Raw genomic sequence first — 16,122 nt, forward strand, 5'->3', positions numbered from 1 at the left:
ATTTCATCATAATTCACTGAATAAATAATGTTCAGCATAACTAATGGCTGTATATAATGCTAAACTTTGCATGCTTCAATATAGGTGAACCTAATATGAACTGTTGTAAAATTGCAAGGGTATCTCATCTGCTGCTCAACTTTCAGTTTTGGGTTTTTTTTTTCAAACTAATATTGTTATTTGGTAATTTGTGTGAACTATTTAAGGTCAGCTGTCCATTACTCATAGGTGGATTATCCAGAGTGTGCATTAACAAGAAACAGATACAGAAATGCTCCGTGGGTTCACAGAGACTATATCTGCAAAGACAAGGCCATTTCACTCTTGAGCCTGCTTCAGATTGTAAACTGCTCCACCCGTGTCCACACCAGCCCCTAAATCATTCCTGATGGATGGAATGGAGCATTTTCACAAATCCGGCTTCTGGACTCACTGCCATGAAACCAGAGCTCAGACTGGGAACTCGTACGTTAGACTTTATAGCCACGTGATGAGCCATGAGTTATCAGGGCTCTGGTCTGAAGCACAATTCCCCAAGCAGGGCTGAGTTCAGTGTCTCAGTTTTGGTGTAAAGGGACTGGTTTTACCTGTGGATGAAGAACTAAGAGAGGCATTTTGTGGAGTTTAGGTTAAAGGGTCTATGAAGAGTCAGCTGGATCCCAGAAGGGCTTATTAGCTTGCGTTAATTTACTATTTCCTACTATTAAAAAAAAAAAAAATAGTGCTTTTGGTAATGAAAAAAAGTAGCAGCCGGACGGCCAACCAGCCAGGGCAGTACCTGTAACAGATGAGGACCTGCTCGGCGGCCGCCCGCGCCTTTCCCTCGCCCCCTGCCCCAAGATGTCCGCCCCGCGTCCCCACACCGCCCACCCCTCGCAGCCTGCCCCGCCGCCCCGCAGCCGGGGTCGCCGGCCCGGCCGCTCTCCGCCCCTCCGGAGGGGTGGGCGCCGCGGGGCCGCGCCGAGCTTCCGCCCGCCCGGGGAGCGGGGCAGGGCGGAGACAGCGGCCGCCGGGAGGGCAGGCGGCACGGCTAAGATGGCGGCTCCCCTGGCTGGGCAGGCGGTGGCCGCGCTGCGGGACCTGACCCTGAGATCCGCCCGCCTGCGGGGCGGCTTCCCGGTGAGTGAGCCCGGTCCCGGCCGCCGCTTCCCGCTGGCTCTCGCTCGCGGCCCAGGAGCCGGGGGAAGGCGGCGGGCCGCGCACCCGGCGCCCTGGGGAGCCTCTCCTCAGAAGCCGCCCTGCTCCCCGTCCCCTCCACCGCCGCTTTCCCACTCCTTAAGCCGCCTTCCCCCCGCGGCCGGCGGGCTGCCCCGCTCGCAGCCTCCCCCTCTCCGCCCCCGTTGCTCGCAGCCGGAGGGGAGACCTTTCGCTTTCCGCCTCGGCGGAGCTCGGGCTGCGGCTCAGGTTTCCTCCCTGGAGGATGCGTTAAGCCTGAAGCCGCGCTTTGCCTTTAGCGGTAGAAATAAACCGAGCAGGCGGCCCTCGCTCGGTCGCGCCTGGCGCTTTGCGGGGTCGGGGCACAGGGCTGTGCTGTCCCGGTCCGCCGGGTCAGGGCTGAACCTGCCAAAGCGTGACCCGAAGCACCAGCTCTGGAAGCTTCCCTACCCCTAAAGCTAGAAGTACTTTTAATTCTTTTAATAGCAGAAGTAGGTGACACCTTGCACGAAGTAATATCGTTTACCTAAACATGTTTTGGGTGGCAGCATCGTGTTGGCTTTGGCTTTGCGCTGGTGGCAGAGGTCAGGCTGGAGTGAGGACGCTGGGTTGCGCTTGCATGGAAAGGCCGGTCCTTGCTCTGACTTCCCAGTGGTCTCGAATCTCGGAAGCGTGGTGGGAAAGATTAAATGGGTGTTCTTGAAGGGCTTACGTTCAGGAGCTCTCTTGAGGTCTAGCGTGAGTTCTGTATTCACCTCGACAGCACAGATGCTGAAGGTAAGATGAGATACGTGCATTTTAGACAGCTCTGGTGATTTTGGCAACCAGCCTCCTTATTTTGTCTTTTTATCAGATCAGCAGCTGCACAGAAATCTACTTTGGCCCACATTTCTGAGCATAAGAGTTTTCCCCAAAGCAAAAGCCTCCAGAGCAACCAAAGCTTGTTTGTGGCTGGTTCTGCTCCACAGGTGTTGCTGCTGGGGATGCTTGTGGCTGCCAGCATACGGCTGCGTGTACATCGGGTAAAGCGCACTGTTGGTGCTGAACATAACTTGTATTGTACACCTAGTTTTGTGTGGCTTATCTTTTAACCTGAAGGAAATCAGCTAGCTCGGTTTTAAATCTGAAATCTTAGTGCCAAACTTTCCTTTTTTTGATGGTGGATATCGTATTTGGCAATTCGGTGCAATTGATTAATCTGTTTAGTGCATGTCCATTTTGTATATACACATGCAGACTGGGAGAGAAGTGTACGTGTATATATACACATAGATGTGTATGTATGTACATTTATCCGTGTACATGCATACATCTTTAAATCTACTTGTGTTGATGAGCAATCCTGTCAGTCCCAACAGTGTTTGGTGCATATGCATTAAATGGTTGGGGACGTGTTCCTGCCATCGTGATGTACGTGGTAAGGAACTGGGAGGTAACCTCCCTCTTCTTGTGTGCGACCCCACTGTTTCTGTAGGGCTCTGACATGGAGGGCTTTTGTAGGGCCTGAGTATGGAGCGTTGTCTGGACAGAGTCATCTCAGAGTGAGGCGTAGTAGGTGCTTTGGTTGAGCTTGGTTTCAAGTCCTGTCTTTATCTGGTGCTGCAGTGGAGATTTGAGGTAGGGGTGGAAATTGGGAGTTTGCTCCTTATTCTGTCCTCTCTCAAAGCATGGAGTGATCCTGTCCTGTAAGTTGCCCCGCTGATATTGCTGGATATCAGCTCAGATTCTCAAGAGTATTCTTGAGATATTAAGGTGGCCAACTTCTTAAAATTTTTTTTAATCTTTTTTTTTTTTTCTGTTAGTTATGAAATAGTGATATTGAACTTGTATTATCTGTTTTTGAGCTCCAACACCTATTGAGAGCATCTCCCAAGATCTGTGCTTTCCAGGTAGACTATTCTCAAGAACCACATCAATACTGTATAATAACAAATCAAGGCCTTAATTTCAAAGTGAAAGACTTTCCGGTAGAAAGGTCTTAATTTTTCCAATGGTACTTGTAGATTCCCATCTACATCATCTCCTAACCTTCTGCTGTCTCAGACTGTAAACTACAAGTAAGTTCATTAGCCAGAGTCTGGATTTCTGTACTACAAAGTAGGATAAAGCATGTGAGAGTAAGCAATCCTTCCGTTGAAAGAGTTTATCTCATTTGTATCATTCACTACTTAGCTCAGACCAGAAGTTGCACTGTTACTTTTATTTGTTTACCTTAAACTACCAAAACCTGTGCTCTTCTCAAAGCCTATCACAGTGTTCTTCTCACAGGTAAGGGTCTTCCATGGGGTAAGGACATAATAAAGAAATATCAATCTTGTTTGGGGAGCCCTGTGTTAGTAGATTCTTGGTGAGATTTAAAATCTTTCTTCGTAACCTTCATGACTAATGGTTGGAGTGGCGTTTGTACGCTTTGTATCTCTTGCAAAATTTCTTATTATTTCAAAACTATTGATGTTGTTCATAGCTGTGTTGAAACAAGCTATTTGAGAAGTTTGGTTTTATGCTGTCATTATAATCTACACGCAAACATTTTAAGGGTGGAATAAAAGATACTCAGTCCTGTCACATGAAAATGTTTTTATTGTCCTACCTTCCCTTTGGCTCTTTACCTTTTTATAACCATAAACACATTTTTTACTCTTTTTATTTTTAATATTCTTGGTAGATTCAGGTTTTTATGCTTTTGGAGTTTAAATCTGACCTAGTATTTCAAGAAGATAAAAGATAGATTTCAGTTTTCTGCAGTGTATGTGGACAAGTGTATTTAGACCTGCTCTTACTGGAGCAATATTTGTAAAGAGCTGTGACAAATGCTTCAGGGACCCCTCTGCAGCAGAATTCAATCTTGTTGGCTAGCAACAAATAGGTTCCATTGAAGGCTGTTTATTTGAATGGGAGTTGGATTGGGCCCTTTGGGAGAATGCTGTGTTTGCAAAATAGCTTCAGATGCAGTGGATTTCAGCGATGAATATAAATAAGGAACAATTAAATCACAATAATAAAAAAAAATGCTTAAGGTAACTCTCCAGTTTTCTAATTCAGTGATCAGATTGACTGGTGCATTATGCAACCCTATCCTAGCCTTCAAAACGGTCTTCAGTCCTGCTGTAACATTTCTGAATTTCATGCATGTCGAAAATATTGGGGAAAAAAAAATGGGCGGGGGAAGATGCAAATATTCCTGTTATAAAATCCACTCTGCCCTAGTGAGACCACATTTGGAGTACTGTGTTGTGTTGGGCCTCCCAGTTCAAGAAGGACAGGGAGCTGCTGGAGCAAGTCCAGTGGAGAGCTACCAAGATGATCAGGGACCTGGAGCATCTCCCTTATGAGGAAAGGCTGAGACATGTGGGTTTGTTCAGCCTGGAGAAGGCTGAGGGGGGATCTCATCAATGCTTATAAGACCTGAAGGGCAGGTGTCAGGAGGATGGGGCCAGACTCTTTTCAGTCATGCGCAACGACAGGCCAAGGGGCAACGGGCACAGGTTGGAACACAGCAAGTTGCACTTAAATATGAGAAAAAACCCCTTTGCTGTGCGGGTACCCAAGCAGTGGCATAGGCTGCCCAGAGAGGCTGTGGGGTCCCTTCCCTGGAGACATTCACACCCCGCCTGGATGCGGTCCTGTGCCCCTGCTCTGGGTGTGCCTGCTCAAGCAGGGGGTTGGATGGGATGATCTCCAGAGGTCCCTTCCAATCCGTACCATTCTGTGAATGTAATATATGTTAAAAATAGGGAACTGTATGAGGTTGCTCACTGCAGATGCCTTCAGTTCCTGGACTTGAATACCTATAAAGCCATGTTAATGCTGATCAGAAAGTCCTGTCTTTGGTAAGCAGCAATCAGCTGTGAGTTTAATGATCTTCCATGCAACAGAAAACATTACTGAAAATAACTTTCTATTAATGTCTTCAGAAGTTACTTCAATGCCAAATTCTTTTTTTTTTTTCTTGGCTTTGTGTTAAGTTCTTCAATGTATCTTGAAGGTTCAGACTGTTCCCCTATTTGGCTTTTCCTGTTTGATAGCTTTGCTATAATTTTTAAGGTTTTACATGTAGAGAAAGGAAATACATGAGCCTACAGACTCTCAAACATTTTTTTCTATAGGAACCTAAACCGAATGACTAGAAAGCTCTCTTCAAACTCTAAACAAAACTGAAATGCCTAAGTAGAGCTGATGTTTGGCCCATTTTTCCTTGGCAGTTCCATTAAACACATGGATATTGATTCCTTTTTCAAGATGAAAGAAGAACATGAGAAGATAAATATACCTTAGACTATGTTTTTTTACTGGTGGAACTTTGGCCTTGGGAGCAGTCTGGCTGTGGCAGAGGTATTCGTAGCTTTGTCTTGAAGTAGAAAAGCTGCACTTTGATGCATTTATTTACCTTTCTTTTGTACCTCATGTAGGTATAATCAGGGGATAGGGCTAATCAGATAAGAAGGGACAGCCTTCCTGAGTATGACATTAGTTTGAGAGTTAGCTGGGACACAGTAGTCTTAAACCTGGTTGCGGGTAAATAAACTCTTCCTCCTGGCCCTTCATCTGAACTCCCAACCAGTTTATCCAAAGAGACTCCTTACCTTGCTTGAGTGTATTTAGGATTCATTAAGGTTCTGCTATAAAAACAGGTATTTTTTCATTTGCCTGCCTCCTGAGGCACTAGAAAAAGTGTCCATAGACTAACTCCATGTTTTCTTTACAGGTACCTGAGTGTTTGGTTGTTTCTTCCTGTTTTCTCTGGAATATTGACAGTGCATGTGGCTTTTTTTTTTTTTTGTTAAATTTTCATTTGGTCTTTCTGGCTGAGACTGCCAACAAGGATGCTATGAAGACTGTGTGATGATGTTGAGATTCTTTTAGGAATACAGAAAAGTGAGATGAGGTTTTAGAAACACTTGGGGTTTGGTGGTTTCTTAGAAGCAGATCTTTTCTCCACTGTATTTTCCTTTCTCTTGTTTGGAAGGTTCGTTTTCAGCAAAAATTGGAAATGTATTCATTTGGTGTTTAGAGATACAGTTCTCCCCCTCCCTGTTTTGGTGGCTCACAGGCAGAGTTCCAGGATCACTTAAACCCAAACTGATACATTTTGTTGTTGTTTACCACACCTGTAGTGAGTAGTTCACCTCATTATTGCCTCGGCCAGTCCAATCTTTCTGTGCATGTTTGAGACTATAATCTGCAGCTTTGAGCATATACCCTAAGGATTTTCTCCAGAAAATTTCCTTCTTCAGTAGACTCTGCTGAGAAAGCCAATTTCTAGCCATCTGTGAATCAGTTAGCTGTATATTCATCTCTTCCCTGCTCCGTAGCATTTTAATAAAACACAGGACATAGAAATGATGTTATCTGTGCAACTGATTATGACAGTAACTTTGGAACTGGTAATTAAACATTGATCCATAATTAATAGCTGGCTATTGATGTTAATTTAACTAGATAACGCAGCAGGAGTAGGCATGAAATTAAGAGAAGTTAAGATTGACTATTGTGAGAAATTCCTTAATAGTGGAGGTATGCTGTGCTGTTGAATAGATGCTGTTGAAGTCTCTGTTGCGTGAATGATAGTTAAAATAGATTCTACACTGCAAGCTGAAGCCCTCCTTTAATATGGTAATGGAAATAAGAAAACAAGAACCCAAGATTGGTGAGTTTTTTGTGGTGTGTGTGTTTGTTTTTTTGTTTGTGACATTATGCTGATGGTGGTGTTCTTTTATAATTAGTGGCTAAATGTTGACTATGAAGGAATTGAAAAATAGCAAGTGTTTATACTTATTTGTTGGAACACTGTTTTAACTGATTTTTTTTTTTCAGTTAAATGGCTGAGATTAAAATAGTCTAAAGTAATGCCATCAATTTTGGAAATAGAGGAACTGATGTTTAGAGCTTGCTTTAAATGTTTGTGAGAGAGCTGGCATGCAAGAAGCTCCATCTAGGGAAGGTTGATGAGCCAGCTGAGAGCCTAAGGGTCAGGATTAGCACACAGACCAGCATCACTGATAATGTTATTGCACATGTCTGCTACAGACAACTCGATCCAGTGAGAATCAGGTGAAGCTTCAGACAACTGGAGGCAGCCTCATGTTAGCAGGCCCTGGTCATAATGGGGGACTTCATTCACTCCAGTATGTGCTGGAGTGGCAGTGCAGCAGGGCTCAAGTAATCCAGGAGGTTTCTGGAAAGCATTGATAACAACTTCCTCTAATGCAGATAGCTGAGGAGCCGACAACAGGAGACACTCTGGACCTCGTGTACAAACAAGGAAGAACTCATTGGGGATGTGAAGATTTGAGCAGCCCAGATTTTTAAAGGGGAAATACGTGGCCAACCTGATAGCCTCCTCTGGTGAGATGACCTGCTTTGTAGTTGAGGGAGGAGCAGTGGGTGTTGTTCATTTTGATGTATACAGTATGGGCTGTGATAAGGTGCTAGGGGCGAGGCTGGGAATATTCCCAATTTCCTGAATCAGTGAAGTAATGCCATCATCCTTTGGGCTTGGAAATTCTGTTCCATTGGATTAAAACCCTTTTCCTTCCTCTCCCTCCATGTAGTCAGGCGATATGATTTAATAAGTTTATCAGTGCCATTCAGAACCATGCATCCTCTGACTGGAGGTTTTTTTAAGGCTATATTTAATTCACCTGTGATCTGTGTTGTGACTATAACAGATCTGGGTTTTAGGAGTTGCATAGATCTTTCTATGTCAGGCATCAACAAAGGGTAGAAAAATCGTGGTGCATAACCTGTCAATTTGGGATTTCTTCCATGTCCTCTCAATTATTACTTCTCTGTGTAGTGCTAAAGGAGAGGTTATTTTGGTCAGTCCATTTTCATTCATTTTCTAGCTGCCCGATAGTCTGTCCAAGGTGACAAAAACATAACAGACAGAGGTGTCAGTCTGTCAGATGGGAGGAGTTTCGAGTTCTTGGTGGTCTTGCAGCCTGCTATAGATTAGGGATTGTAATATCTGGTCATTTTTCAGTATTTTCTTCCACTGGTGCAGAGATGTCTTGTCCCACACCACAGTAGCATCTGTTAAGGGTGAAATAAAATGAGATTTTATGATTAAAAAGCAAAATATGTGTTTTTAAGTCCCTGACCTCAGTAATATATCTAATTTCTTTGAAGGTCTGGTAACACAGATATTCTGAAAAACCATCCATCATAGCCAGTTGTATAGACCATTTCTGAGACCATTCCTATAGCAGTGGGAGGTATGAGGTGGAGATGGGATGTTTCGCTTGGTGTTTCTCATAGAGGAGCCCAGAGCTGGGAGGAGCGCTTGGGAGTTTCTGACCCAGCAGAGTTGGCACTTCCCTCCTCATCCCCCTCGTGCGGGAGGTTGGCTGGGGGGTTTCTGGCTGGTTGGATTTCTGCCAGTGACTGAATGCTTTGTTCATTACTTTGCTGTCTCTTATGAGCAGCCATTTTGGGTCGGCATTGGCTTTGCTGGTGGCCTCAGTTGCTCAGTGCCTGATTTAATGTTATCAGCTGGCAGGTAGGCTGTGTTTTTAAAGAGCTACTTGAGGAACATGCCTCTGATGAAGGATTGCTCTCCCCTACTCCCTTTGCTCGCTGATTAGCTTGTACCATACACCCAGCTTCCACATGTCTGCAAGTCTTAATCATTCTAAATGGCCGAGCACAGGCGGTGAACGTGCCTGTTTCCAGAAATCAAGAAAGCAGAGATTGCTTTATTTTAGGGATGACTTGAAACAGACTTTCATTTGCCTGGATAGTTTGATCAGTGGTGTTAGAAATGTAGAAATCTGCTTTAAGGTCAAAGTCTTTGATGATAAAGAGATGATGCTGCTCATAGTGTCCTAGGCTTGCTTTGAGATTTGAGAAAGGCAGCAGAGTGAATTTGCAGTGTGAATAATGGAGAAATATTAATAAAGAAACGACCCGCAATGAAAGGGAAAATCTTCAAAACTTTTGGCTACCTTTTAAAAGCTTACGTTTATCAATTATTCTGTGTCAGTTTCTGGTTTCTTCCCAACTCTGCCCAAGCAGCCGGAAGGCTGTCTGCCTCTTGTATGTTTGTTCCTTTGAGTTTGCTTCATGTCAGTCTAAGTTAAATGGTTTAATTAAAAGTGGGATTTATTAACAACAAAAGGTGTGAAGCATTCTGATTTAAACAGTTGCGTACCAGTCATTTTTTTTGGCGCTTCCAGGATAGAAACTGTTACAGTCTGTTCTGTGCTAGTTTGGTAAACCAGCTATGACTTAGATGTGCAGTAGAACTGTTTCTGTAGATACTTTTTTTGTATTCTTTTATTCTACTGCTGTGGGCATTTGCATCTTTATTGCTTGGGAGTTGCTATGCTGCCTAGAGCTCAAAGTCATAATCTTCTGTGATGACATAATGAGGTACCATGGAAATGATAATGATTTGACACCAAGTATTAAGGAGCTGGAACAAAAAACTGTGATTATGTTTCATATTTGCTTCTCTGATGAGAAGTGTGGCTCAAACTGTCTAAATTGGCATTTTATTGGTGTTTTTCTTAAAATATCAGTGACTTCTAACACTTGAAAAAATATTCTTCCAGGGTATGGTAGGTATGAAACGCTTCTTTGATAGATATGATTACCTGAGACAGGAATTCAGCAACATTTCTGGTCAACCCATTGACCATGCTTTGAGTTTCCCAGTGATTCAGGAAGCTTAATTAGGATGAAGTGTACAAAAAATTGATAGTAGGAATGCTCTGAAAAGCATACTCCTTATCTCATGGTTGGTGGTAAAATAGTATTAGAATTATTTTTCCCTCATTATATTTAATATTTAGATCATTTATTTATTCATAGTTGCATAGAGGTATAATTTTAATCTTGTAAAAATTAGAAGGTTAAACACTTTGTAAGATGAGAACAGAAATATTAAATTTCCCCTCAGGATACTTAAAATACTATTTCTGATTTATGTGGAGAAGATAGCTCACTTCACTTTTCCAATATGTGGTGCATATCACCAAAAATCTTCTTTCCTTTGCAAAGGCAGGGAATGTATTACGGCATTTTCTGCAACTGATACGCAGTTGTGTATGGTACCAAGTTTATTTTCATCAGATACTTCAAAGCCAGTAGTTTTTAGGTCAGGAAAGCATGCTTTTCGTAAAGCTTTGAAGTTTTAAATAAGCAAAATGAACATAATTTGACTAAAATTAATTACTAATGCAAAGCAGAGCTACAGACGGCCAACACATTGACAAAAGCAGAAATTTAATTTGTGAATTCATTTTCTTGTTTCTTTTACCCAAGCAAAAGCTCTGAAAATTGATCCCAGAAGTATAAAGCTTTTGTAGGCATGCTTGCTTCTTGGGCATACACGGATGTACAGTAAGTATTTTTAATATGGTTTTATTCTGCTGAAGTTTGATTAAAGAATGCAAAGAAAAGAAATGTTTTGCAAATGTTTTCTGAAGTAAGCAGGGAGGGCATGTTCCCTACTAAGTGCAAAATTGTTTGCCCCTTTGAGTGGACTAGCAGCTTTGTGTTTGGGCAGGCTGCTTTGTTTTGTTGACATCCTGTTTGTTATGTGACCTTAGGCATGTTGTTCAAAATAGAAAGTTTTCAGGTAATCTCATAGAGTAAGGAACCTGCCATGTTTTGGCTGGCTTCTCAGAAGTTGCTAATGATTTACTGCTCGGGTGAACGTTAGTGGGATTGGAGCGTACTCAGCTCTGCTCAGTCAGCCTTTAAATGCTAAGCAGAATGCATCAGAGGACTTCTCAGTGTCACAAGCGTGCTGTCACTTAATTTGCAGCAATTTCTAATTTGGTGTTTGCATGTAAATAGAGGCCTTCATACTCCCCTGGGTGGAGGTGCAGATGCAGGCTGTCAGGGATTTGACTGTGTCCCGCTTCATTTGGAGGTCAATCTGTAGCAGCCTGACTGAAACCACAATAGGCTGGTAAGGTATGGGAAATGGAGTGTGAGGTCAGGGTCTTACTGCCTAAGAGGACGTTCTTTCCACCATCTCCTCTTTTACTTGAGGACTGCAGTCCTCACAAAACCATATCTGCAGACACCCAGAAAGATCATCCAGGTGGTGGCTGCTAGGATCTGCCTTGTAGTGTACAAGGATGTGGGCTCAAATTCTGGTTTTCTGAGATAAGGAGAATAAGGACGACAGAAGGAGCTCAAGTCTGACCCTGTGCATGTTCCTGGTAGTTTACAATGCAGCTTAGTGGGTGGGAGAGTGTATTTACAGAATAGCTGTCAAAATCCTTGTGTGTAAGCAAGCTCTAAATAAGTCTATAAAATATAATCATTACTGGAGACTTTAAATCTGCAATGAGTGAAGGACTTGCTTCAAGTTCATTCTTGTCTCTGCTTCCTTGCATGAGAAGTAAACAGAAGGATAAATCAGAAAGCTGAGTTTTATAAATGTGATTGAAAGGCACATTGGAACAGAATTGTGTAGTTTCTTTTTTCTTTCTTGAGCTAATGACCCAAATGTGTCTGCAGTGAAGGAACATCGCACCGTGCTGCATTATTTTCAGGGGAGCGCAGAGGTTAAGCTTGGGATCAATCAGTTTGCAATCAGACTGATTGTAAAAGGAGAAGGAGGAGTACAAGATAAAAAAGAACATAGTAGCACAGAAGGGTATAGAGGGAGACGTTCGGGAACCCTTCAAGTAAAAAGGTTTCTTGCAATAGAGAGCAAGCAGGAACATTCAGGACAACTATTAAGGGAGGCATTATGGTTTTGTTGAAGTAACAGTTCAGGATTTTCAGCCCCACTTCCACCCTGAGTACACAGAGACTGGCAAAGCTTTAAATAATCCTTACCATTTTATCTGCAATACTGTGAAATATCCAAGATATAACTGAGATGCTTCTAAAACTTTGTTTTTCATGTACATATATGGTTTCTGAATATATACTGTCCCATTTTTGAACCTCATCTATATGGCCCTGTAAATCTAAGTTTCAGAATTGTGACTAATATGTGAATGAGTTTGGTGTTGTCTTCCGGAGTTCTCTTCCGTTGATGTGGCATTTGTTAAAGTGCAGCAAAATTTTACTGTTTTGTATTGGAGCCACTGTGGAAAGATTTAGTAGGTGGGTTTTAATGAAAGAGATAAATAAAGCAAAGAAAGTCGACAGCATCCAGCCACTTCAGAACTGATGGATGCTCTCCTGACATTCCTCTTTCCCAGCCGAGGGATTCTACCACTGAGAGAGGAAAGAAAATGCTGAATCAAAAATAAAGAAGGATGTCAAAGTATCATTATATGTTTCCAAACAGAATATTGATTAATATGTCATTACAGTTAAGTATATTTTTTAGTGTCAGGGAATGTTGGTTTAGAGGTGGAAGAGGTAAATCCGCGTATTTTACATATTTATTAATGAATTAATTTGGAGATACTGGGTAGTGAATAGAATGTTCAATCCTCCCAGTCGTGATGGCATTTAAGTTTTAATCTTAAAAAGCTCGAATAGAGCCATGTATTTTTAGATTCAATTACCTTGCAAAGTTACCAGCTCAGCTAGTGAGTGAGTTTTGGGAATGTTCACCCACTTCGGTGAGGAAATTGGGGGAGAGTGAAGGCATTTATTTCATGACTTGACTTTGGGGTCAGATCCAGTAGGCTTATTTCTTTAGTTAAATCATTCCCTCTTCCAGGTTAATGTTAACATTCAGGGTAGGCTGTTCAGGCTGAGGCTGAAACTGTTCTTTTCCTAAATGGTTTCTGCAGGACCTTGCTACTTTGAACTGTCCTATATTACACATAAATGTCAGACCTTCTTACTCTGACTGAAAGCGCACCCTGCTGCAGTATCTTGTGTCTGACTTTGTATTTTCTCCTTAAAAAACAGAAGCATGGCTTTATATGGCCATATTGTCTAGAGAATATTTTATAGGTGTTTATTTGATATCAATTACTGTTCATTTCTATGACATTATTGAAATAAAATTCCTTTGGCAAGACCTGAAATTTGAAGGAGAAAGTAATATTGTTTCTCATTTAAATTTTGTATGAATAAATGATTACAAATTGACAGATACTGCTTGTAGTGATTCTTTTCTTGAGTGAAAAAACAATTTCTATTTCCTTCTTAATTTAGGAACTTAAAATTCTTAGGAGATAAAAAGAGAAACTAGACTCAGCCCCAACACAAGCAAAGAGAAATTATGAGTTTAAAGTTTAATAGCTGCTTTTGTTTTCAGGGCCATGTTGCAATGCAGTAAATCTGCAGATGGACTGTCTTTTACTACACTATTCCTATGGATAGGTTAGAATTTATTAGTAACAACAACAACAAAAAGGTGGTTGTGTGGAAAATGCAATGTACACATTCTTCAGTGTTCCTAGTCTGAGCCCTTTAACCTCTGCCCTGGTGAGCTCCGTAGACCTGGTGCATCATCTCAGAGTTTCTCCAACAGTCACTACCTGTTATAGCAGACGTATGTTAACACGTCCCCAATTCAGCATGTGCTTCTGCAAGGGTTTATAAAGCGCTGACACTTGTATGCCAGATGGGCACGTTCTCTCACCTGTGTTCAGGAGAGTCAGAATCCCAGGGTGTATGTTCCCAGATGTGAAGTTTCCTGCTACAGCAGTAGGTTTTTAGGTCTATACAGTTGTGAAAACTTTTGCCTTTTTCAGAGAGCTCATGCGGAGGATTCAGTCACTTCCAGGCTTTTATTATTCCTTTAAATAGTGTACAACATGTTCTGGTTTAATTTGTTTTGAAACAGTTCAGCCATACTTTATAATACCTTATGGAACTCATCAATACTGCCTGTATATCTGTCTAATAAGAGTTCAGGTAATTAGCATAATCATTAAAAAATCATGTTTGTTTTTTGCCATTCTGTTAGTAATTGGTGACTGTCTGTTTCTCAACAGACAAGTGATGTTAACTGGCATTTATTAGTTTTTAGTATGCTTTGTTATCTACAGGTAGGTAATCTGTAGTTTATATTCTTACTTTATTATGTTGCATTAGAATAATCACTGCTGCCTGGTGATGGAAGAAAAGTAGTTTCTCTTAACTAAAAAGGGTGAGATGATTAGATATACCTTCTTTAGCTTTCTAGTTAAAATAGCTTCCTTTTCTAAAATTGACATGTTACTAGTTCAAGAAAGCTCTTGCATTTATTTCTTTGATGTTTGTCACCAACTTGATGCTTCCTGCTGTGATGCACTGTGATTCCTGCCTTCCTATCTCTGTTTTGCAGTGGCTCCTATTAAAAGAACCTTGGAACATAACAAGAGAAATTGGCTTTTCCTTGAACTATGTGAAAGTCTTCAGGGGAAGATTTAACTAAGTGTTTGTTTTGATTGCGTGAACGAGAATTAAAATGGTGACACAAACCACCTAATATATTAATAAAACAATAAAAATCCTTTGACTGTTTTAAACTGGAAGACTTCTGAACCATATCTTTTCTGGACTGTTACTGTTCTCTACAGTGAGTTGCAGTGATTTGAGTAATTGCTCCAGAAGGAAATGTGCCGTTGAGTTGTTAGCATGTAGTTTCGTGTTGTCTTCCCCAGGCTTGGTTTGCAGCAGGGAGTGCAGTCTAGTGTCCCTGCTACCCTGGGGTAAGGGCAGGCTTTTGTCGGAAGGGGTAGTCCTGCCCTCACTGCTGCATTGCTGGTGTGTTTCTTGCGCTGGATCTCCTCTTCACCTGGTCCTTTGATGGGTTTTGTCACAGCGCTAAGTGGGCAGCAAAAGAAGCATTCTGCCGGGTTGGCTCCAGTTCAGGCTCAGGGGACACGAGGGAGAGTGTAGGAATGAGCAGGTGGGGAGCTGTGGTGGCAGCTTGTCTCTGGGTCATCTGAGCAGAAATGGGAAACCACAGCCCTGTAGTAATGACTTCTTCCAGTACCTTGGCTTCTTGGCTTCGAATAATACAAACCACTTATACCTTCACAAAGCTATATAGTTAGAGCTGTCAGCAATATATGGGAGAGTGGCTGGTGCCAGCTGTGGTTGGAAAACTGCATAAAGCAGACAGGTGTAACACAGGACTAGTTTTCCTGGATTGCAAAAGCGCATGGGGAGCAATTGGTTGATTGCTCAAGTGTGCTGCTATTTAAATGTCACTAAACTGCCTATGGATTGAGCTGATATGCTTCTTCAGTCTAAGCATGACTTACGGGTGGATTAGTGTTTTCAGAAGCTACAGAATGCTCAGTTTTGAAAAAGCTTATTTGCGTAATTGAAAAAGAATATTAAGGCAATGCCAGGCAAAGATTTTCCAAAATAGGATTTAACTTTGGGCTATGCTGTCAAGAGTCGCTTGCTCAACATAACAGCTAGACTGTCAGTAATGTGGGCTTCTGAGCAGAAATGGTTGCCTGTTTCACTCTTAAAATTTTTCAAGTTTGCATACTTAAACAAAACTTATGCTTCCGAAGCTCTTGGCCATCCTCTCAATTGTTTGTCTGAGTCTAATTTTTGTAAACAATTTAATAGTAGAAATCCTAGTAATAATATTAACTGCATGCTCCTTTTATAACCAAGCTCCCAATTTTTCTGGTGTTTTTTTTTTTTTTGTGCTCATGAAGAGAATCGTTATTTAACATAGACATCTTGTTTCAGAGAGTCGTATAGCTGTTAGGAAGAGTAGTAATTACAGCCAGAACAGGCTGTCTTGCGTTAGTAAACAACAATGTGGTGCATATTTCCTGGTTTGTTTTTTTAATTATTATTTTATTTGAAGTTGAGAGTTACATAAACCTTAACAATTGCAGAGACAGATCTCATTCTGAAAAGTGAGTATACAGTTCAGTAGTATAAAACAGTAAATTGCCTCTACCATTTAAATATCAAAATGTCGTAGTCTTTGAAGAACTGAGAATTGTGATATTCTTTTTTACTCTGAGATATTCTGCGTTTTACTGCTCAAGATATTTGGTGTGGTGAATTTTAAGTAACAAATTTGGAACTCAGGCCTATGACTGTTAACTAGAGTTTGTGTATTGCTTTTGTTTTAATTGA

The 16,122-nt window shown here is 41.6% G+C and overlaps 1 protein-coding gene across 3 annotated transcripts in view; it reads left to right on the forward strand.

Moving 5' to 3' along the window:
- Nucleotides 1–825: 825 nt before the first annotated feature.
- Nucleotides 826–16,122, forward strand: part of SUCLG2 (succinate-CoA ligase GDP-forming subunit beta) — a 133,114-nt gene continuing 117,817 nt past the window's right edge. For all 3 annotated transcript variants that reach the window (XR_012661009.1, XM_075095710.1, XM_075095711.1), the window contains exon 1: nucleotides 826–1,119. Coding sequence is in view for 2 of the 3 variants with exons in the window: in XM_075095710.1 (XP_074951811.1) it covers nucleotides 841–1,119 (279 nt within the window). In the remaining variant the exon portion in view is untranslated. The remainder of the gene's footprint in view (nucleotides 1,120–16,122) is intronic.

Source organism: Phalacrocorax aristotelis, chromosome 6 (genome assembly GCF_949628215.1).
Source record: "Phalacrocorax aristotelis chromosome 6, bGulAri2.1, whole genome shotgun sequence".
In the NCBI taxonomy this organism is placed as follows: Eukaryota; Metazoa; Chordata; class Aves; order Suliformes; family Phalacrocoracidae; genus Phalacrocorax; species Phalacrocorax aristotelis.